This window comes from Prionailurus viverrinus, chromosome B1, assembly GCF_022837055.1.
Source record: "Prionailurus viverrinus isolate Anna chromosome B1, UM_Priviv_1.0, whole genome shotgun sequence".
NCBI lineage: Eukaryota > Metazoa > Chordata > Mammalia > Carnivora > Felidae > Prionailurus > Prionailurus viverrinus.
Window position 1 is genome coordinate 73594224 of NC_062564.1, and position 22357 is coordinate 73616580.

Sequence of the window (22357 nt, forward strand, 5' to 3'; positions counted from 1 at the left end):
CTTTGCTTTTCAATTAAATATTTGTTTATGTTGAAATTTATTTCAAAATTTTACTGTGAAACAGCTACAAGATGATATGCTAAGACATATAAAACTATTTAATGAGCATGTACTTGCCACCTATCTCCAGAGAGGAGACATTAGTAGGACCTCAGGAAGCCCTCTTGTGTCCCTTCCCTCTCACATCTCTCTTCCTTTATCTGAGGTAGTCTGTAGCCAATAATCTGAATTTGGTATTGATCACTGCCTTTTTTTCATTATAATTTTCCCACTGTCTTTGGATCCCTAAACAACGTATTATTTCATTTTACCTTGCTTGAAACATCACAACAGAATCATGCTAACGTACTCTCTTCTATGACTTGATTTCTTTTGCTCAACATTTTTACTGTGACTTATAGTGCATAAACCATTATGCACACATTAATGAGGAGTAGCAAAGAATAAGTAGCAGCCGAGATCATAAAATAGAACACAACCATCATTGGTGCTCCCTCTGAGCCCTTTTCTGATTGCATCCTTTCTCTCTACTGCTCCAGGCTGACTAATGTCCCAACTTCAGGGATAATCACTCCCTCGTGACTTACAGGAAATGCACTTCTATACAATAAAGCTGTTTAAGGTTGCTTATTTTTGAATTTTATATAAATGGATTCATAGTCTATGTATTTTATTGAAATTTGATTCCTTTTATTCAAAATTAGAATCCTTCTTGTTAATGTGTGCAGATGGGTTTCTTTCATTTTCATTTCTTTGTGGCTTTCAGTTGTCAGTCTATGTCACAACTTATTTATCCATTCCACTGCTGATGGACAGGGAGGTTTTCCTGTGTGGGGATACAATAACAAGCGCTCTTAGGAGAAACCTTGTACGTGTCTTCTGGCACATATGTAAAGAGTTCTCTAGGCCCTAGAGTATAGGCTGGGCATATACATCAGAGGATGCATATGTTCGGCATTACAGATAGTGCCAAATTGTTCTACAAACTGCTTTGTCCCACTTCACGTGCCACCAGCACTGAATGGGGGCAATCGCGGTTGTTTGCGTCCTACTTTCTTATGCCAATCTGGCAGGTGCCAAGTGGTATCTCACTGGGGTTGTAATTTGCATTTCTGTATTACTAATGAATCTGAGCATTTTCTATAGTTTATTGGCCATTCCTATTTTCTCCCATATGAAAAATGCAGACTGATACACTTTGCTATTTTTCTACTGGGTTGCTTATGTTTCTCTTTCTGAAGCCTACGGATTTTTAACATATTTTATTAGCATTTGTCCTTTGCTTTTTTTAAATGTTTGTTTACTTTGAGAGAGAGTGAGCAGGGAAGGGGCAGGGAGAAAGGGAGACGGAGAATCCCAAGCAGGCTCTGTGCTGTCAGCACAGGAACTGTGAAATCATGACCTGAGCCAAAATCAAGAGTCAGACACTTAACCAACTGAGCCACCCAGGCACCCCCTTTGTCTGTTTTTTTTTTCTTTTGAAAATTTTTATTTTGTGACTTGTCTTTCACTCTCTTACTGGCACATTTTTTAGTTAGAATTAATCAGCCTTTTACTTTATGATTTTCCCGTTTTGTAGGCGAAGAGACTCTTCCCTAGCCTGAGATCATGAATATGTTGTTACATTGTCTTTTAAGCTTTTTATAGTTTTCCTGTTTCATGTTTACATGTGTAGTGCATCTAGAATTGAGTTTCATGTTTTGCATGAGTTAGGGATAACTTTCCTTTTTCTTTTTCTTCTTTTTTAACATTTATTTATTTTTGAGAGAGGGAGAGACAGAGCATGAACGGGGGAGGGTCAGAGAGAGAGGGAGACACAGAATCTGAAACAGGCTCCAGGCTCTGAGCTGTCAGCACAGAGCCCGACGCGGGGCTCGAACTCAAGACTGCAAGATCATGACCTGAGCCAAAGTTGGACGCTCAACCGACTGAGCCACCCAGGCGCCCCTCTTCTTCTTTTTTAAAAAGAGGATTACCAGTTATCCCAATGGCGAAACCCTCAGAGTCATGTTATTTTCCCATGACCCTTTAGAGGCTCCTTGACTCCTTTGCATTCATCTCCTTTTCTATCCACACAGCACTACCACACTCCCTTAATCATGTAGGCTTTCTAATCAGTTTTCATACCAAGGAAGCAGCCCCATCCTCCTGTTCTTCAGGAGTATATTAGATGTTATTGGCCCTTTGCTCTAATATAAATCATTGTACCCACTTGCCAAGTTTTCACACACACACACACACACACATATGTACACACACATACACACACACACACACACACAGCCTATTGGGATTTTTTTTTCTGAGAAAAGATTTATTCATAAGTCTTTGGGTGATGGAACATCTATCCACACCTTTCATGCATTTAGCCCATGTAATCATGGCATGCATATTTAATTTCAGGTGGAACCTCACCCTAATTAACAAAGAAAATGCCCAAAACAGTTGCATAGCCCCAATCTAGAATTAAGTAATTAAGTTATCAGGCCAAAGTATCCTCCTCACAAAGCCCTGTATAGCTATGTAGGATAGTTAATAATCATCTACCAAAACTTCTCTTTTTTTTAAACTGTGGTAAACTCTTTTTTAACTCTATTTTTCTCTCTTTTAGCAAAATTTTAAGTGTGCAATACAGTATTGCTAACTATTGGGGCAGTGTTGTCTCTCAGATTTCTAGAACTTAGGCACCTTGCACAACTAAAACTTTATACCCCCTGAACAGCAACTCCCCACTGCCCCTCCCCCATGGCAGCTGGCTGCCACAATTCTACTCCTTGCCCCTAGGAATTTGACTATTTTAGATACCTCATATAAGTGGAATCATGCAATATTTGTCTTTCTGTGACTTAACCTAATTCCGCAAGGTTCGTCCATGTTGTCACATATGGTGGGATTTTCTTCTTTGTTAAGACTGAATAATGTGCCATTGTATGTATAGACTACATTTTCTTTATTCATTCATCCATCAACAGACATTTAGGTTGCTAGAATTTTTTTATTGGAATTGTATCAATTCTAAATATCAGTTTGGGGAAAACTAATATCTTTATGGTATTGTCTTCTAATTCAGGGATGATATATAAAATCACATCCATTTATTCCTTAATATATTTTAATACAGGTTTACATTTTTTATACCAGGCATGAATGGTTCTTGTTAGATTTAGTCTAAATACTTTATACTTTTTCCTGCTAAAGTAAATGGAAAAAATGATTTTTATGACAGTGCTGTTAGGTATACTTCAAATTGGCTTTTACATTTTAATTTAGTACCTAGCAAACCTGTAAACTCTTATTGGTTCTAATATTTTTCTGAACATTCAAAATATACAATCATTACCTGAAAATGACCATTTCCCCCTGTGTTTGTTGGATTTATATAGCTATCTTCTAACATTAACCAATATCCTGCTCCTGAATAATACAAGAGACTTAGAATTCTTTATCTCCAAATATCCCTGTTTCAATTTATAAATTTTTGTGGGTTATAATTTTAGTTCTTTCAAATTAGACATGATGAATATTTTTAAACAGATTTATCTGCTTCTTTGCTAACTGTTCTTTCTTGCATCTCAGACTTTCTTCTGCTTTCATCTTCTTCCTGCCTAAAGTACATCCTGTAGTGAGAGTCTGTCATAGTAAACTTCTTCAGATTTTGGTTGTCTAAAAATGTCTTTGTTTAATTCTTGTTTTCCAAAGATATTTTTGCTGGTCTAAGTTCACAGTTATTTTCTCTCATCACATTTAAGATATTATCCTATTGTCTTTTGGTTTCTAATTGTTGCCTTAAGAAGTCAGCTGTTGATCTAAATATAACTTATTTGTATCTTTTTGGGGGGAACTCTGGTTGGACAAGTATTGAGCCAGACACTCTCTCCTACATTTATCTTTCATATTTTTATCTCCTTGCCCCTTTGTCTTCAATCTAGGGAACTGTATTTTTTATTTCCAGAAGTCCCTTTGGTTCTTTGTCAACAATTCCCGGTCTTGTAAAAACAATAATATCTTTTTGGGGTTCCCTGGGTGGCTCAGTCAGTTGGGCATCCGACTTCAGCTAAGGTCATCTCACGGTTTGTGGGTTCAAGCCCTACATCGGGCTCTGTGTTGACAGCTCAGAGCCTAGAGCCTGCTTCAGATTCTGTGTCTCCTTCTTTGCCCCTCCCCGACTTGTGCTCTGTCTCTGTCTCTCAAAAATAAATAAATGTGAAAAAAAAATTTTTTTAAGTAATCTCTTTTTTAAAAATCGAAGTATAGTTAACACACGGTGTTACCTCAGTTTCAAGTACAACATAGTGATTTGACAAGCCTATAGGTTTTATACTTCACTCACCGCAAGTGTAACTGCCCTCTGTCACCATACACTGCTATTACAATATTATTGACTATATTCCCTATGTGGTACCTTTCATCCCTGTGATTTATCCATTCCATAATTGGAAACCTGTAAGAAAGTAGTCTCGTATTCCTTGCTCATGTTTCAAAGCTTTTAAAAATGTATTTAAAAATTTTTTTTCAACGTTTATTTAATTTTTGGGACAGAGAGAGACAGAGCATGAATGGGGGAGGGGCAGAGAGAGAGGGAGACACAGAATCGGAAACAGGCTCCAGGCTCTGAGCCATCAGCCCAGAGCCCGACGCGGGGCTCGAACTCACGGACCGCGAGATCGTGACCTGGCTGAAGTCGGACGCTCAACCGACTGCGCCACCCAGGCGCCCCTTAAAAATGTATTTAAACATATGTGAAAGACACATTCTGTGTCCAATAATTCCAGCATCTTAAATCTTTGATGATTTATTCATATTTCTGTGGATTTGCTACCTTTCACTCATGGTACTTTATTTCTCTGTGATTTTTGTACTCATTAACTATGAGCTGCTCATTATCCTTGAAACTTTTTCTGGGAGGGTTCTTTGCAGACCAGATTGAATTCATGCCCTTGAGAGGGGATTTGTTTTCCTTCTGCAAATTGCCCGGGTACATCATCAAGCAAAGAGTAGCCTAAATTTAATTATTGAAGGTTTTTACAAATATATAGCTGTGAAAGTGTGGCTACCATAAATTGTTCTTAAGTTAATGAATTCACAGCAGAAACATTTTCTCCCTCCCAACCAACACCAAGGTCACAAAAAACAGGTTTCTGTGCATCAGTTCTTCACTTGTTTTTGTCTTTTAAATATTGATCATTCCCCTGAGGCATAGGTAGCCTTTGAGTTTACAGCTTTATTCCAGGTTTCCCACTAGACTCTTCACCTTTTGGGTTCGGGCCTCTTCCCTTGCTTTCCTACCCTGTGGGACTATCAGAGATGAATCTCAAGGAAGAAGGTTGGAGACTTTTCGAATCAAAATGGGATTTTAGTGCTTGCTTAACTCCATGGATTACTGTTTTCAGTTATTTTTTTGTCCTCTGAGGATTCCTTTCTGCTATACCAACTCAACAATTCATTTCAATACACACACACACACACACACACACACACACACACACACTTCATCAAGCATTTTAGTTGTTTTTATTATGAGGTCTTCCAAACTGCTGTCAAGAAACTTTTTTAAAAACCTTTTATTATATTAAATTCATCTTTCATGCCACCTTCATCGCATAATCTTCAAACTTGTATGTAAAGGTACCTAATATAGCTTTTATAATAAATATGTATTTTTAAATAAGTGGGGTTTTTAAAAAATTTTTTTAATGTTTATTTATTTTTGAGAGAGAAAGAGACAGAATGCTCTGGGTTAGGGGCAGAGAGAGAGGAAGACACAGAATCCGAAGCAGACTCCAGGCTCCAAGCTGTCAGCACAGAGCCCAATGCGGGGCTCGAACCCATGAGCTGTGAGATCATGACCTGAGCCAAAGTCGGACACTCAACCGACTGAGCCACCCAGGCGCCCCTATGATATATATGTATTTTAAGCCATTATACCAGTTAAAATAGAAAACTGGTGTGTATGAAAAATCAGTAAAGTTCTCTAAGGTTATGATTACTCTTCTTAAAGGTAAAAATGTGAGAAATCCATTTTATTAGTTACTGATTTAATAAGTTACGATAACATGGATCTCTGATGAGAACTGTTTTCTGTCTGTTTGTGCCAGTGTTTTCCCTCTTTTGTAGTCACAAACCAAAGGTTTACTTTTATATTCAAACTCCTTGTCACTTTAGCTTAAAAACATCTACTCACTGTCCAAACTAGAAAGAATTTTGAAGTTTTACTAACGTCATGTATGTAAATAACAAATGGTAGTATTCAACCATGATTTGGTAGATTAACATAAAACAAAATGATCAAATTTGCAATGTTTTGAGGATGCAGTTTTAGCAGGAGATAGTTTAAAAGCTTTTGGACAACATAAATATTTATCACATTCTGCTTTGGGTATATACATATGCACATGCACAGTTTGTAATGGATTGAAGTCACCTGATTATGCTCTTGAGCATTTAGCATTTGGAGAATCTAAATCTCGTTTTGATGTGTATTTTATAACTTGGGCAAAAGCTCCATGTGTACATATATCGGAAAGAAAATGTTACTGCAGTTTCATTCTCACGTTGTTATATCACTGGCACAGTAACACGTAAGAATGAACACGAAGTTGGTATCCACAAGGCTTTTACTGTAAGGAAAACGTGGCCTACTGCCCGTAATGAGAGCTCAGTGGTGCTCGCATCTCACTGGTGACAGTAAATCCTCGATATCTCTGAGAAGAATATACACATATCATCCAAGGCAAAGGCGGGTCTAGTAGGTGTGCCAGCCCTGAGTCATCTGACAGACGGGTTATTGTCTTTCTTACTTACACAACGTTCACAGCATATGCCAATTATTATGCCAAAAATAAAAACCGAGCAAGGAAAGCATTAGAACTGCAGATCCATTCCAAGTGCAAAATTCCAATTATCAAAGCCTAGACACAAGCGTTTTATTAAAAAATCCACTTTGATCTGCGCTATAATTGGCACACTTTCTACTAAGTGACACTGGCAATATAGTGTTGCATTTCTATTTTATTTTTCTTTTGCTAACAGTAACAGAACATGATAGCAAGCTAAGTGCTCTGCTTGGTGGAGACAGAGTTCTGGAAGAGTGCTTTGGGCCTACCTCAGTCTAGGGTTCCTTGGCCATTTGGGGCTGTGAGCTCAGACCTTGTTCCACAGTTTCTGAAGACCAGCTTCTTTCATCATCAGCTCATCAAAATGCATCTTTATGATTTTTCCAGCTGCCAACAGTCATATCTACCCTAAATTTTCCGTCAGGGGTGTTGGTAACATCAGATGGTGGTTTGTAAATGTAGTTTGGTTTTCTGAATTGATATCTGGTGACAATAAATAAAAGTGAGTTTGTGAAATTTCAACTTTTGTAGTGTAGTGAGTTACTCTTATAGAATATACTTAATTTTTCTTAATAACAGAATAGAAGCTATAAAACTCCCCCCCCCCCCAAAACAACAACAACAAAAAACCTCTCAATACCAAAGTTAGGATACGAGAGCAAGGTATGATTCCCATTAACATGCAGGTAAGTACCTAAGAGCCTGACGTTTTCTTGGGCTAACCTGGTTGTCTAGGGAAGCTGGTTCCAATAGAACAGGAAGAACTGTGGCTTCCAGGCCATACTTCCAGAAACAGTACAGGTTCTTTCACCTGAAGATCAAACTTCAATTAGTCCATGGCTATTAAATGTTTTCTTTCTAAATTTAGAGCTTTTATAGATACTTGTCTATACCTGATGATGGTGGGGATGAGAAACATGGGTAGGACACTGCAATCTATATCATGTTCCTGCAAAGGAACATTCTACATATGCATTCTATTCTTTCTCCCAGCAATCCTATAAAGTCATTATTAATATCCTCATTTTCTAGAAAAGGAAACCCAGCTCCATGGAACCTGAATAACTTACTGGTGGTAGAGCCAGGTAATTTACCTAAACTAAATAGCCAGGGCTAGGATTTATGCTTGGTTTCAGGTGTCTCAAACTCCAAATCTGTGCTCATTCAATGAATCTCCATTTGGTAGAATTTCTGACAGTAAGAACTAAGTAAATTATGATACTTAGATAACAATAGTAATAAATTCAGTAAGAAATTTGACAGTAAAAAGGGAGAAAAAACAGAGCAGAAAGTAGAGAAGGAAATTATATTGGGGGGGAGACGTTTTCTTAAATTGGGGGAGAAACTTGTACAAGGTATAAGCCTCAAGAGTCAGTTTCCCTAACCTGGTTAGGGTTAATGTGTATTATTGAGTGCCTTCGGTAGGCCAGACCCTGAGCTAAGTAGGTACTGGGGATATGACGGTCGGTGCAAGAGATAGGCAGCCATCCGTACCTTTGTGAGCTTCTAAACCAAGAGGAGTAACCAGACTGGAATAGGTGAGTACAGTAAATGCAGAAACTTTGTGAGAGTCTGTTGCAGGCTGACCATAGTGATGGTACATACAGAGGTGGCTGATATGGAAAGATCCCTGAGGAAGCACAGAAGTGGGGACCATGCCAGGCAGATGGAAAAGCATGCATGGCGACTCTGAAATGAGAATTTGAGGAACAGAACATTTATGAGAGTTGTGAGCAGAGCAGAGAGAGTAAAGTGGGGACTGGCACAAAGGAGACTCCTTAGGCAGGAAAGTCCTGAGCAAGTTGACCCTGTGGTGGTTAAAAATGCTGAGCTCTATCATAATCATTGTGGAAAAGCATGGAAGGGATTTATGTGGAACAATGACAGTGTCCATTTGTATTATTCAGTTCAGAATGGGAACTGGATTAACAGAGACCAGGTGAGTGATCTCACAGGACCCCTAAAGCAGAGGACAAGATGGAAAATACCGGTGGCTTGGAGGAAGGCAGCAACAGTGAAGATGGAGGGTGGATTGAAAAGACATTTGAAAGGTCAACTTTGCAGACATGGTGATGGACTAAATATGGAGAGAGAAGGGTGATTTAAGAGACAGCTCCCACATATCAGCTATTTCATACTTTCTTTCCCTCCTCATGTCTGAACCTTGCAAATACCAGCACATTCTCAACGTTTTTCACAATGACCCCAGTCGGGAGGGAAGGGAGGCTGGCCAATGGGAGACTTTCAGGGACAGGTGATGGTGCAAGCGTTTGAGTCAAAGGTGATTTGGAACTTCCTAAATAATTAACTACAACATCATTTTTTCTTTCTCCCTCGGAATAAAAATAGGAGAACTCACTGTGAAAGAACCCAAGTTTCTGGATTTTGAAGTCAGAGATGAAGTACAACTCACCATTTTAGCAGAAAGTAGGGGGCATAGGGCCTTCAGCAAAGTAGCAGTCTTGATACAAGATGTGAATGATAATTTACCGTGCTTTGGGCAGAGCGTGTACCAAGTATCAGTGCCTGAAGGCCAGTTCTACAATGCTCGCATCATACAGGTAACAGAAATGCGTTTTGTGGATGTGTGAGTGTGTGGGGATTGTCACCAGTATACATCAAAATATCTAAAGCTTTTTCTAGGACATAAATGAAATGTTTCCAGGGCATATAAAATGTGTGATGAACTGGATGAAAGCTTAGGTGGAAGGAAGTCTGAAGTTTAGAGTTTCTGAGTTCATGTTTCTTCCTCTCTTCATCCCGTGCTCAGTTAGTACCCACCTGCTGTCCCTAGGGACTCTGTCCAGCACCAGCAGGGAGTATACAGGGGCACAAAAACAGCTCATCTTGCCATGTGTACAATTTAGTGGGGAAGTCAGAAAAGTAAGTATCTAATTTAAAGGCACATTATTAATGTTAAATAGAAGTGCCTATTTAATGTCATGGGAGCAAAGAGGAGACACAAACTCTTCCTGGAGAAACAGCATAAGGCTTCACAGAAGAATGATATTTACACTTGGTCTTCAAGGGTGAGCAGGTACTCGCCAGGGGGAGCTGCAGCCAGAGCAACGTGGACTGAGGCACAGATGCATGGGAGAGCTCCCTGGGTTCAAAATTTGCGGACATTTTATGTGAAAGGCACAGATCCGCTGTTTCCAGCCTAATGCCATCTCAGAAAAAAGGGCCAGGCCGTGAAAAAGATCATCTGTTGTTAAGGTAGTCTTGTTCAGGCTCTAAAACCCACTCATCCTTGATAGTCTCTCTTCCTACTTTGGGACTAGTACCCAGTTTTACCTTTCCCATCACAGTTGAATTGCTGTTTTATACTCAAGAACTTGGACATTTGGAAATGCACAACCCCGTGGGAACCCACACAGGAAATCAGTATAAAAACCCCTTCCTGGCAAAGTCAGCGGCATACCAGGGCCTTCCCTTTGGCCTTTGTAACCCCTCTACTGTGATCCGGCCCCTAGTGATGATCGCACTCCTTTCTCTCTAGGTGGATGGGGTCAGGAGGCTAGATGACAGGTTAGTACACTTGGTGGACAAGACCTCCCACAATGCTCTGCTGTGCAGGTACCCTCACCTGCATATGGAGAGATGCCTTTGTTTGACTTCCAGTTCAGTTCCAGATACACATGTGCCCCTCTGTTGGTGCAGACAAGACCAGTGCAGTCTCAGGAGTCTTGGAGTCTTAGCTCCATGCCCCAGGATTTCCTCTGCTCTCTTTGCAGATTTCTTTTGTGTGACAGCAGCCTGATGGCTGCAGTCGCCAGCCTGTCCCATAAGTGCTGTGTCTTTACTTCGGCTTCAGCCATGACTGAGATGTTGAAGAAGAAAGCAAGGGCATTCACTTTTCCAATCTGTATCACCCTGCTCAGTGATACCTGTTTAGCGGGGATGACAGACGCCTCCAGAGCCACTGTGTGGCCTGCTTTGTCACAGAGGGCCCCTGCCCTGGGATGCTGATGCCTTGCACTTCTTTGTCATGCATCCTGACTTGGATAGAGCTAGACTGCTCAGTGTGGAATACAAGAAGGTGAAGACACTGTTAAAGCCCAGGTACAACAAGTGAGTGAGAGCCTGACCCACCAGTGCGTCAGATTAGGTCAAACTTCAAGAAGGCTGAGTCAGGGACAGATACAATGAACTTTGTTCTTCACATTTTAGGTCATTTGACTTTTTCAGGAAGCCAGACCTGCCATCTCCCTGTGTTTCTGTTCAGAGAAATAAGAATGTAGAAGGCCCTGGAGTTATAGTACTTGTGGTAGTTCTTGCTTTTGCCGGCACACTGTGCAGACTTCCCGCTTTTGGTTATAGCCCCACAAACTTACCTTAGGAACTGCCCATCCCCTGTCAGATGCAGTCTTGGTGAGATTGTCAGCCAAGGTAGTGACTTGTTCCCTGTCCCCTGTCAAAGGTGTTGTCATCTGCCTCAGTCTCATACAGACTTTCTCTCCCTAGAATTTGAATCTTGAGTGGTAAGACACCAGCACAGAGGCACAGGAGAGCTGACTTACCTTGGTGGAAACAGTTCAAAGCTGTGCCCCCAGAGTGGCCCAGGTTCTTGGCCTTCACCCGGACACTATCTTCCTTTTTCTTTTTTTAATGGACTTTTAAAATTTTTATTTCTATTTGAGAGAGAGAGAGAGAGAGAGAGAGAGAGAGAGAGAGAGAGAGCACATGATTGGTGGAGGGGAGCAGATAGAGAGAATCTTAAGCAGGCTCCATGCTTAGCATGGAGCCTGACATCGGGCTCAATCCCATGACTCTGGGGTCATGACTTGAGCCAAAATCAAGAGTTGGATGCTTAAGTGACTGAGCCACCCAGGTGCCCTGGATACTATCTTTTTTTTTTTTAATGTTTATTTATTTTAGAGACAGAGAGAGGACAAGTGGGGGAAGGGCAGAGAGAGAGGGAGACACAGAATCTGAAGCAGGCTCCAGGCTCTGAGCTGTCAGCCCAGAGTCCGACACGGGGCTTGAACCCACGAACCGTGAGATTATGACCTGAGCCAAAGTCAGACACTTAACTGACTGAGCCACCCAGGCACCTCAGAACGCCGTCTTTCGGATCCATTTCTCCTGGCTAAGTTAGCCCTGGCAGATATGTACTGCTGGCATCCTAAAACCCTAACTGGTACACCTCCTGGGAGACCTACTCTCTGTAACACTTCAAGCACTCAGGGGACACGATGGGTTTTATTCTACCCAGATGCATATGAGTTTCTTTTCCTGGTGATCTCGAAGGAACTGTGTATTGCTGCCTTTCCTTACTGAGTAGCTAACTTGGGTGCCCTCCTGATGAGGTCCTCGATGTCCCACTTGGGCCACTCAGGATCCCCTGAGATGTGGCAACAGTGTGAAGGATAGATTGAGAGGGGAAGGAGTTAGAAGCAAACGCCCACCAGGAGAGAGATGATGGGGATGTGAGGTGCAGTCAGGCCAAAGCTGAGGGACACAGAAGATAAAAATAAGTAGGAAAAATTGTTAATTAATCGGTAACTTTATTCTTAAACAAGATCTCGAATTCACTAATAGAATTAGTTTTGTGATTAAAATGTAATGCAGACTAAATAATATATCTCCATGGAGAATGATGCAAAACTTCTGTTTCATCTTCAATATTACTTTGATAATTTCCTGAATAAATGATCAGGATCTAAATTTGCTAGCACGAAATCTAGGCTGTTTCATTAATTAAAAGTCCTTCTAAAATGAGACTTTCAATAAAATATGAAAAAATCCACATATGGCCTATTTTACAGGCAATACTTTAAGCAGGAAAAACAGCAAATGAACGACTACCATTCACTATGCAGAGATTTCTTCCATTTTCTGGTACTGGCATGAATCTAAATATAGTACTGGAAACCCTCTATTCAAGCAAATTAGATTTCTTTTCAAGTACAGTACCTTGTCTTATCATACTTTATTGTACTTCACAGGTACTGTAATGTTTTGTTTTGTTTTTTTTACCAACTGAAGGTTTATGGCAGCCTGCATCAAGCAAGTCTATTGGCACCATTTTTCCAACAGCATTTGCTCACGTTGTGTCACAGTTTGGTAATTCCTGCAATATTCACACTTTTTCGTTATTACTATATCTGCTATGGTGATAGCGATCAGTGGTTTCTTGAGATGGAATCTCTACCTGGTGAACGTGCTGTGAAGACTGCTGGAATGACAACAAAGGATTTAGAATATTCCAGAAACTGAGTTGAAAAAGCAGGGGAAAGGTTTGGGATGACTGGCTCCCATTTTGAAAGAAGTTCTCCCGTGGGTAAAATGCTATCAAACAGCATCACACGCTACAGAGAAATCATTCACGAAAGGAAGAGTCCATGGATGTGGCAAACTTCATTGTCGTCTTATTTTAAGAAATTGCCACAGCCACCCCAGCCTTCGCCAACCAGCACCCTGGTCAGTCGGCAGCCATCAACACAGAGGCAAGACTCACTGAAAGTTCAGATGATGGTTAGCATTTTTTAGCAACAAAGTATTTTTAAATGAAGATATGCACATTGTTTCTTTAGATACAATGCTATGGCACACTTAATAGACTACAGTAGAGTGTAAACATAACTTTTATATGCACTGGCAACAAAAAATTCATTTTCCTTGCTTCATTACAATATTTGTTTTATTTTGGTGGTCTGGAACTGAACCTGCAATAACTCTGAGGTATCCCTGTATTTTTTCCTCTTGCCTAAAATTATAGTTCAAAACATGTGCTACTCCCACTGAAAGTTATTTGGAAATCCTTTGAATGAGCATGCAGAATAGTTTTCTCACCCATTTCCTACTGTATTATAAATGTAAGCTTCAGCCATTTGTTGCTAGCCCTTTGATCATTGTTTTTAGAGCGTGTTTGACAATTCATAATTATTTCACAGTGTATTTGAAAAACAGCCTAAACCCATATTGCAGATTACACTCTTATCTAATGGAAGAGTTGCTTCCTCACAGGTTTTTGCTACCGACCTGGACAGTGGATTGAATGGCCTCATTGAGTACTCTATTCTCTCTGGAAACCAAGGGGATGCCTTCCACATGGACGTGCTGAGTGGTGTAGTGACAGCAAATGCGATTCTAGATTATGAGTTCACCAATTCCTACAGGTCTGTCCCAGACTCAGGTCCATTTTGCTCATTTATTCTGCTTGTTGCTGACAAAATTGTTGCTTTGGCCATGACTTCCTGTTATGTAAGTTTAAGTTGTAAAACATGTTCCCCTTTGATCCAACTTATGATCACCCTTGCGATACACTGAAGGAGTCTTAGAAAGTATTTGCTATTTGGAAAAGGTGATTACACTGGAAGAACTTTAGGGTCCCCTGTAGTTCTGAGCTTTTATGAATGTTGGATGCTATTAAGTACTAAATGAGAGACCTTAAAAAAGACAGTATTTGTGAAATGCCTGCTGAATTATAGAGTGCTCTATAATTGTTATTGTTTTTTAAAATAGTGAAGACTGAATGACATTTCTTTTTTTAATTCTTTTTTCTTAAAGTTTATTTATTTATTTCTGAGAAAGAGAGAGAGAGGGAATGAAAGGCAGGAAGAGAGGGAGACAGAGAATGCGAAACAGGCTCCAGGCTCTGAGCTGTCAGCACAGACCCAGATGCAGGGCTCAAACCCACAAACTTCGAGATCATGACCTGAGCCAAAGTCAGATGTTTAACAGACTGAGCCACCCAGGCACCCTTCTCTTTTGAAGTCTGTACTCAGTTTTGTGTATGAAAGTACAACCCTGTCATCGGGTCCTTGTGGCAGTACTGTATCCTAATAGAAATGATCTTGTTAAGCATACATTCAACATTAAATATATTTTGTCTAGAGTTCAAGGTACACAGAATTATGCAGAATCCTATAAAAGAGAATACTAGTGTTGTGGGTCTTCTAGTTATTTTCAAAAGTCAGTGCTACAAAAGTCTAGCTATACCTGCAGATATAGTTATGGCATCACAGTCTATAAAAGAAAAAGGAAAAGACTCTAAGAAATGCAAAATGTCCAAGTACAGGGATTGCCTCAAGAATGATGGCCCAGCCTTGCACGCGATTTGACAGGCGAACATGCTTTCTCTGTAAGTGCCAATAAGGAGCGAGCCATAGGATATGAGTGAGTGGGAGAAATCAGGTGCACGCTGGGGCTTATTCTGCAGGCCTGAGCCAAGGCACACGCATCTACTCTACTTTGGGAAGAAAACATAGGAAACTTAACCTTGTTTGTCTCTGGAGAAGTGGTCATGGGGGAAAGCTGGGGTCAGAGGCTTGGCTTTCTCATTGTGCATTTCAGGGTGCTTTATATTCATATATTTCGTACATTCTTCTGAAAGGCCTCACACATACAGCGTTTCCCTCAATCTTCAGAGTCCCCTCCTGAGGAAGCTAAGGAGCATTTTCTCATTCACAGGGTAAGACAGCAGACACACGGTGGCTTGCTGAGGGCCACAGAACCACTTAATGATCAAACATAGGCTCACGCCCAAGTGTTCTGATTTTGACTCACGCTGTTTCCACTGTACGGCCTACAGAGCAGACCTTCTACGCAGGGGAAAAACAGGCATATGAAAGACCTGAGTGCCAATGTTCTCCTAGGCCAGACTACTTTCATGTTTTATGAAGAAAGTGCAGTAGACGCATGTGGTTGAGCCGCGAGAACGGATTACAGTGGGATCTGTTACAGGGCGGATTGGATTAATTAACCTCTGAAAACCTTCCCGGCTCTAAAAATTTGATTGTTTAGTTCTTTTTGTTTAATATATTTCAAAATATGACTTCAAAAGCATTTTAAAAGTTTAAGAACTTACCCTGTAATAGCCAGTAGGATTTTTTTTTGAGTAATATTTTAATGTAATCAATTGCTATGATACTTATTGTATAAATATATTAAAACCGGCTGTATAAGTATGTTAAAACCCATTTCTGCTACATTGTTTCTACAGTCATTTTAAGCCTAGAGCCGGTTTTGTCTCTCCGTAGATGACTGCAGGTAATTCTCAGCCTAGTGCCACCTGAGTGATTACAAATTCGGAGATTATTAAAGGTCTGCTGTGTTCTAGGAACTAAGCATTTCCGGATTGTAATGACTTTCTGCCCTAACGTACTTCTTACTCAATGGAGCCTAATTAGCAATTAAATCTGACTCCTTTCAGCTTTTTCCTATTTGCGTCATCATTTCAATGTTCCCAACGTCTAAATTGGCCCTAGTATTTAAAAGTGCCCCTCTCCAATTCCCCATGAAGAATTTCACGCAAGGCTAGAGAAGCAGGAATTGAGAGACTTTGAACTATACACACACTGCCACTGAGAGATAAAGAGACAACCATGGCGCGCACGCGCACACACCCACGCACCCCTGAGCCACCCTCCCCACCCCCGCCCCCCAGTCTCCACTATCACCAAGGCCAGGAAATATTTTAAATCTCCTGCCTGTTCATGTTTCTCCCCTTTGGCTTCTCTTCCTCTTTAGGGCTTTCGCTGATGTTTAAAGTGGTGGGAAATACAGGATGATTTTCCCATAGCCTCCTACATCATTAGTGGATGCTTTGGAAATGGTGCCATTTAGCCTTTTGACTTTCCTTTTGAAGTATTGCTATTTTGTCAGATTGAAGAAAACATTCCCAATTCTAACCCTCTGTTTTACAATATAAAATGAAGGGAAAATCAGTTATGATTATACTCAATAGAAATGCATTAAATAAAAATTAAATGATTTTTAGATCTCATATTAAGCCACATATAAGAAAATTCAGTGGAGAGGTGATGACAAATTATAAAATAGCCCTTAGGTTCTATCTGACTGATATTTCTGATTTTTAAAAACTATTTACCAAGCGTGAGGCCAGGGATGTAAAGATGTGTGAAAGAGTTCTTGTTTTTAGGGAACTCAAAAATCAAGTGCCATTATAACCCATGACAGAAGGCATATTAATAATCACAATATTTACAGGTGTGCCTGGGTGGCCCAGTCAGTTAAATGTCCGGCTCAATTTTGGTTCAGGTCATGATTTCACAGTTTGTGAGCTCTGCACTGATGACATGAAGCCTGCTTGGGATTCTCTCACTCCCTCTGTCTTTGCTTTTCCCCTGCTCATTCTCACTCTCTGTCTCTCTCTCTCTTAAAATAAGCTTAAAAAATAATCACAATAGTTGCCATTTATGGAGCTGCTTTATATGTCAAATTTTCATAACAGATTAAGATTTATAGAAAGAGGAAATTGAAGTTCAGAGAGGTAAAGGTTTTTGCCAAAAAATATGCAGCGTGTAAATGGTAGAATGGATGGGATCTTTGCCCATGTGAGTGGTCATTGTAGGGCTTCCTACTCTACCATGTGAATGAATCTGTAAAGTCCATACTTGTATATTTATGAAACCCAAAACAGAAAAGGAAAAAAAAACTTTAGGCAAATATGAGTTAAAGGTTTAAAACTTCAATTTCTGTAGCATAAATATTCAAGGTCAAAGAGCAACACTAAACTCATACTCTCCACGGAGGGCTCATTATGACCTGGAGAGAAATAGTGCAAAGCAGTTATGTATACAAGGTAGGAAGTGGACTGCAATGTTGATTATCTTTTCCAAGATACATGACTCATAAACAGCAGCGCTGGAATGGCAACCCCATTTTGTTGATTCCCCATGAAAAAGGAATAAAAGACATTTTGGGGAAAAAAGCCAGAAATTCATGGATATGCAAAAGCATTTGGTATGTTTGGCAGTAACAAGGGGTGCATGCACCTGAGAAGCACCTGAGTGTGGGGTAATGAAAAAGAGGCTGAGGACACAGAGGAAAAGGAGAAAGGTAGTCAAAGGTACAAAGTTTCAGTTACAAGGGAAATAGATACTCTTAATTGTGGATGTGATATGCAACATGGTTGACATGGTTTTTCTCCATTTTTTGTGTCTGTATGAAATGATGGATGGCAACTAAGTTATTGTGATAATAATTTCACAATATATGTAAGTCACATTTTTATGTTATACAAGCTCACCATGACCTGAAAAATAAAACAAACAAAAAAAGAGGCTGGTAGGTTGCAGTCAAGTTTTGAGGGACTTTATACTACATATAATGGTAAAATTTCCATTTTACTTGATTCTATAGTCTATCTAAAAGCAATTGAGTGCATGTTCAGATCTCTATTTTTTTTTAAGTTTATTTATTTATTTTGAGAGAGACAGGAACAGCATGCGTGGGGGAGGGGCAGAGAGAGGAAGAGAGAATCCCAGGCAAGCTCCACATTGGCAGTATAGAACCGGATGCAGGGCTCAGACCCACAAAGCCAGGAAATCATGACCTGAGTTGAAACCAAGAGTCAGATGCTTAACTGACTGAGCCACCCAGGCGCCCCTCAGATCTTTATTTTTAAAAGACATCTGGTAGTGGATGCATCCCAAGATAAGAGAACCAGCATCAGACAGATTAGTTAGGCTAGACAATGGCTGTGAAAGATCTGTTGTTACCAGGATGAAGCAGCAGGGATGGAAGGAGGGCGCATACTTGCTAAGTGATTCAGATATGGAATCCATGGAAACAGGGTCAACAGTTGAATTTATTCAACAAGATATGAGATAGAAAGTGATTCTGAAATTTCTTCATAGGAAAGGCAGGAATTGGGATTGGGATATTTTTCAGGGCATTTTGAGTTTGAAGGACTAGTACAAGATCAAAAGTAAAGACACTCCTAAGGCAATTAAAATACCGATCTGGAGCTCCGGAAAGAGGTCTTCATCCAAGATTGAGATTTCAGCTTCATCCAGGGAATGAGAATTTGGGGGATTATCACTACTTGAGGATGAGGCAGACAAATAGCCAACAGAATAGATTCAGGGAATAAAAGGAACAGAACCTGGAAAAGATCGTTCCTAGAAACCACAGGGAGAGGTTGGATTATGTAAAGAAGAAGGATTCAAAATGTGTTTGGATTAGAATCAGCTAAAACCTATTCCTTGCTTTAAGGAGTTTAAGGAGATATGTATCTGTATTATATTTCTTATTTCCAAAATCTATTTTTTAATACGTAAAAAAAAATCTTATTGTTTTGCTCTAACAGTGAATATACTCAATTGCATTTTCTCAAATGTTAAATGAGATACAAGACAACACCTTTTTGATTCCTGAAAACCTCAATATCATGTCTTTTGGAGGATCCAGTTTCCTGTGATGTCTGTGATACTTTTGTATGCTCATATGGAATATCCACACAAGGTGGTAGCACACTGTCGTCCTGCCATCAGATGTCAAAGCAAGCTCTACTTTGCAATTATAGTTATCTGGAAGAGGACACTATGTAGATTTATGACAAACACAATATAAAGCTCCGTTTTGAATTGGAAATAAGTGCTTCCAGATAGTTCTGTTTTGATATCACCCATTTTATGGCTGCTAATGCCATGGTGAATCAAGCTGCTCATCAGGTGGTATGAAAGAAGATGATCTGAAGAGTAACTGCTTTTAAAATCTGCTTGTCGGCACACCTATTTTCATCCCTGACAGCCGCTCACGGCGAGCCCGCCATCTTACCCCAATCCCAAAAGCTCTTTCTTCATCTTTCTGCTTTTCCATAGCGTTTTGTTCTTGTTTCATACGTGCATTATCTTCAGGTATCTCTTCAAGGACATTAACTAGAATTGTTTTCATATTTTCTTTTGTCCTTTCAAGATCTCTGTTTCCTTTGGGTTTATTTCTTCTCCTTGTCTGTGTTGCACTCTCTTTTCATACTGAAGACTTGCTGTAAGTAACTAACCATGCATGGTTCTGAGTGAGGCAATGGCAAAGTCATTAGAATCTGTGAGTGGGCCGCCAGAGCTTACTGATCAGCACACTTCACTTTGAGATAAACTAGAGAGGAAGTTGACTACTTTGCAGAATGACATAATCTAGAAAGTTCCTTTTTCTTTGGGAGGGGCTTTCATTTCTACAAGGACTGTCCCTCAGTATTACTTACTGAGTATGAAAATCAGGCCTTCTTTTGCCTGGGAGTGAAGAACAATGGGCAAGGGGATTTGATTCTTTATGTTCTTTATGTTGAATTTAAAATAATCTGCAAGCTATTTTTAGCTCAGTGTCTCACTGTACCCTTTATCGTGTCTTATGCCTCTCATTGGTTACTTGGGGGCGAGTCTGTTCCCCACTCCTCCTTATCTTCTTCCTAATATATTTTAATCTGTGGTTTCCTTTCACCCACCTATTGTAACCACTCCCAAATCTGCTTGCATTTTCCAGAAACTTGTTGAAACTTCTCACCACCTGTACCCACCAATATCTTCTCCCATTTTCTTTTAATCTTATGGACATATACTTTAACTCCTTCTGCTATCATTTTCATAGAATCTCAGGAGGAAGAAGAGATGACACCTGTGTAGATATAACTAGAAGGCATAGCTCTTTTCACAGGTGTTTCTGATGTTGGCTGATAAGCTTTTGCTTTTCTTAGAGTTTCAGAAGAACATGGAATTCTTGGTAGACATTTAAGATACTGTTGAGAGGGAGTTTTGAAAAATCATCTACCACCTTCAGTATTCATTATGGGAATCAGAAAGGATACCGCCTGGTCAAGGTCCCGTCTAACATTTAACATGATAAAAGAAGCTTCCTGTGGTTGATAGAATAAGAGAAATATGCTCTGAATTAGAATAGGCTGGTTCTAAATCTGTTCTGTTTCATTTATAATCTCTGCTGATGTGCTAATCAGGGCAGCAGTTCTGAAACCTGGAGCCAGTTGGACTTGCTACAAGCGATAGTTTTACAAAGACTGCCAAGGAGCCATCATAGAAACCTTGAGGTCTCTCAGAAGTTATGTGTACAATCTCGGTGGATCTGCCTTCATAATTTTTCATCTGTCCTTCAAGCCACTGAGGAACTTTTTACTCATCCTTTTGTTTTGAAACTGAATGGTGTACTTTCTACCATATCAAAGATTCTCATTTAAGTTGACATAGGCATTATATAGAACCCCTGAAACTGTAACATAAAAATAAGGGTGGTTACAGCTATCGTGGAATTGACAGAGCCATAACTTTGATGTCTTGGCTGAGCTTTTAGCATGACATTGGGGAGGGGCAGGCAGCAGAGGCAGAGAACATTATGATTTGTTTATTTTTAGTAAAATCATTCCATATGTACCTGACTTATGTCCATGCTCACAAAACAAACTTTCCACACGGAATGATTCTGAAGCTCCAGAAGTGTGAAATTCAAGTAGTTGTTGTACTGATGTCCCAGCTCTGATAGTGTAGAAGGCAGGCCACATGCTTCACAAACAGTAGTTCCAGTGATTATTTGCTATTAAATGGGATTTAAACCAAGAAAGAGTTGATGTTTAGGTTACACCGTTTTTAAATGTTAGATTGGAAAGGTAGAACGTTTAACAGATAAGCTAAGGGAAAAGAAAGTAGAAATGTGTCAACTTCGAAGACTCAGTTTCTTAAAGGGTAGCATCAACCACTGGCTAAGACTAATACCACTCGAAACTAAAGATTGTCTTCTGATTGACAGCTTAGCTCATGACTCAGCTACCCTCCTGGAATTCATAGTGTTTAGAGCGGAGTGAAAAGCTAATGATTATATATTAGGGCATGATATATACACAGTAAGTAAGACAGGCATGTTGAAAATATGTAGTGGAGCTCAGATGGTAAAGCACAGGCTTTCTAGTCAACCAAGATCTGGGCTTGAATCCTGGCTCTGTCATACAATACATTCACAATCTTAGACAATCTTGAGAAACCAGCACTCAACATATATTTTTAAAAATCGAATAAGATAGCTTACTTGTCTTCAAGAAACTTACGGGAGGGACAGATAATAAATCATTAAGAACAAAGGGTGACAATCGCTGTGTCAGAGGAATGTACAGGGTGCTGTGGGATAGAGAAAGGAGCATCCAAATCAGACCAGAGGTCAGTGAAAGCTTCTCAGAGAGATGTGAACTTCAGAAGATCAAGAGGGTAGGATGAGGATAGGGATTCCAGGCAGCAGGCAAGTCACAGGAGGTCATGTGTACGTGCTTGAGGCCTGGATTACCTCGTAGACATGGAGAGCCAAGGAAACGTTTTTTATAGGGAAGTCAGCTTTTCAATTCAGGTTTTTAGATGGAGCGGTTGAGTTGCAGTGGGGGAGATCCAGAGGGGCAGATGAGACTTTCAGTAGGGATTTTGGTGAACAAACAAATAATCCAGTTGAGAAAGGATATAGTGAAGATAGAACGTTCCAGGTAAAGATTATGAGGGAATGAGGCTACAGAGATCAACTTGTTCTGGTTTGCCCAGGACTCTCCTGGTTTTAAAAAAAACCTGAAAGTCCCATGTCTCAGGAAACCCTTCAGTCCCGGGCAAAGCATGATGTTTGATCAGCCTACCGGAGCTGAAGGCAAGAGTGCAATGGTTGGGGACACTGATCCAAGTGATATTCAGGAGGTAAAATCCATAAGATTCATAATCAGTTGGGTGTTGGAAAGGTGGTAATAGAAATGGAGAAGTTGAAGACACTAATAAGGTTTCTAATTTAGTTTCTGGAGA

The 22357-nt window shown here is 40.0% G+C and overlaps 1 protein-coding gene and 1 long non-coding RNA gene across 2 annotated transcripts in view; one reads left to right on the top strand and one right to left on the bottom strand.

Annotated features, from left to right (window-relative positions):
* DCHS2 (dachsous cadherin-related 2) overlaps window positions 1-22357 on the top strand; it is a 250293-nt gene that overhangs the window by 217823 nt on the left and 10113 nt on the right. The window contains exons 15-16 of the mRNA XM_047857633.1: window positions 9183-9394; window positions 13803-13954. Of these exons, the coding sequence (XP_047713589.1) occupies window positions 9183-9394; window positions 13803-13954 (364 nt within the window). The remainder of the gene's footprint in view (window positions 1-9182; window positions 9395-13802; window positions 13955-22357) is intronic.
* On the bottom strand, window positions 756-21075 carry LOC125164935 (uncharacterized). Its single transcript, XR_007151876.1, has 5 exons — window positions 20964-21075; window positions 10420-11464; window positions 7528-7644; window positions 7103-7316; window positions 756-826 (listed from the first exon to the last, which is right to left on the bottom strand). It is a non-coding gene; the product is annotated as an uncharacterized LOC125164935 (long non-coding RNA).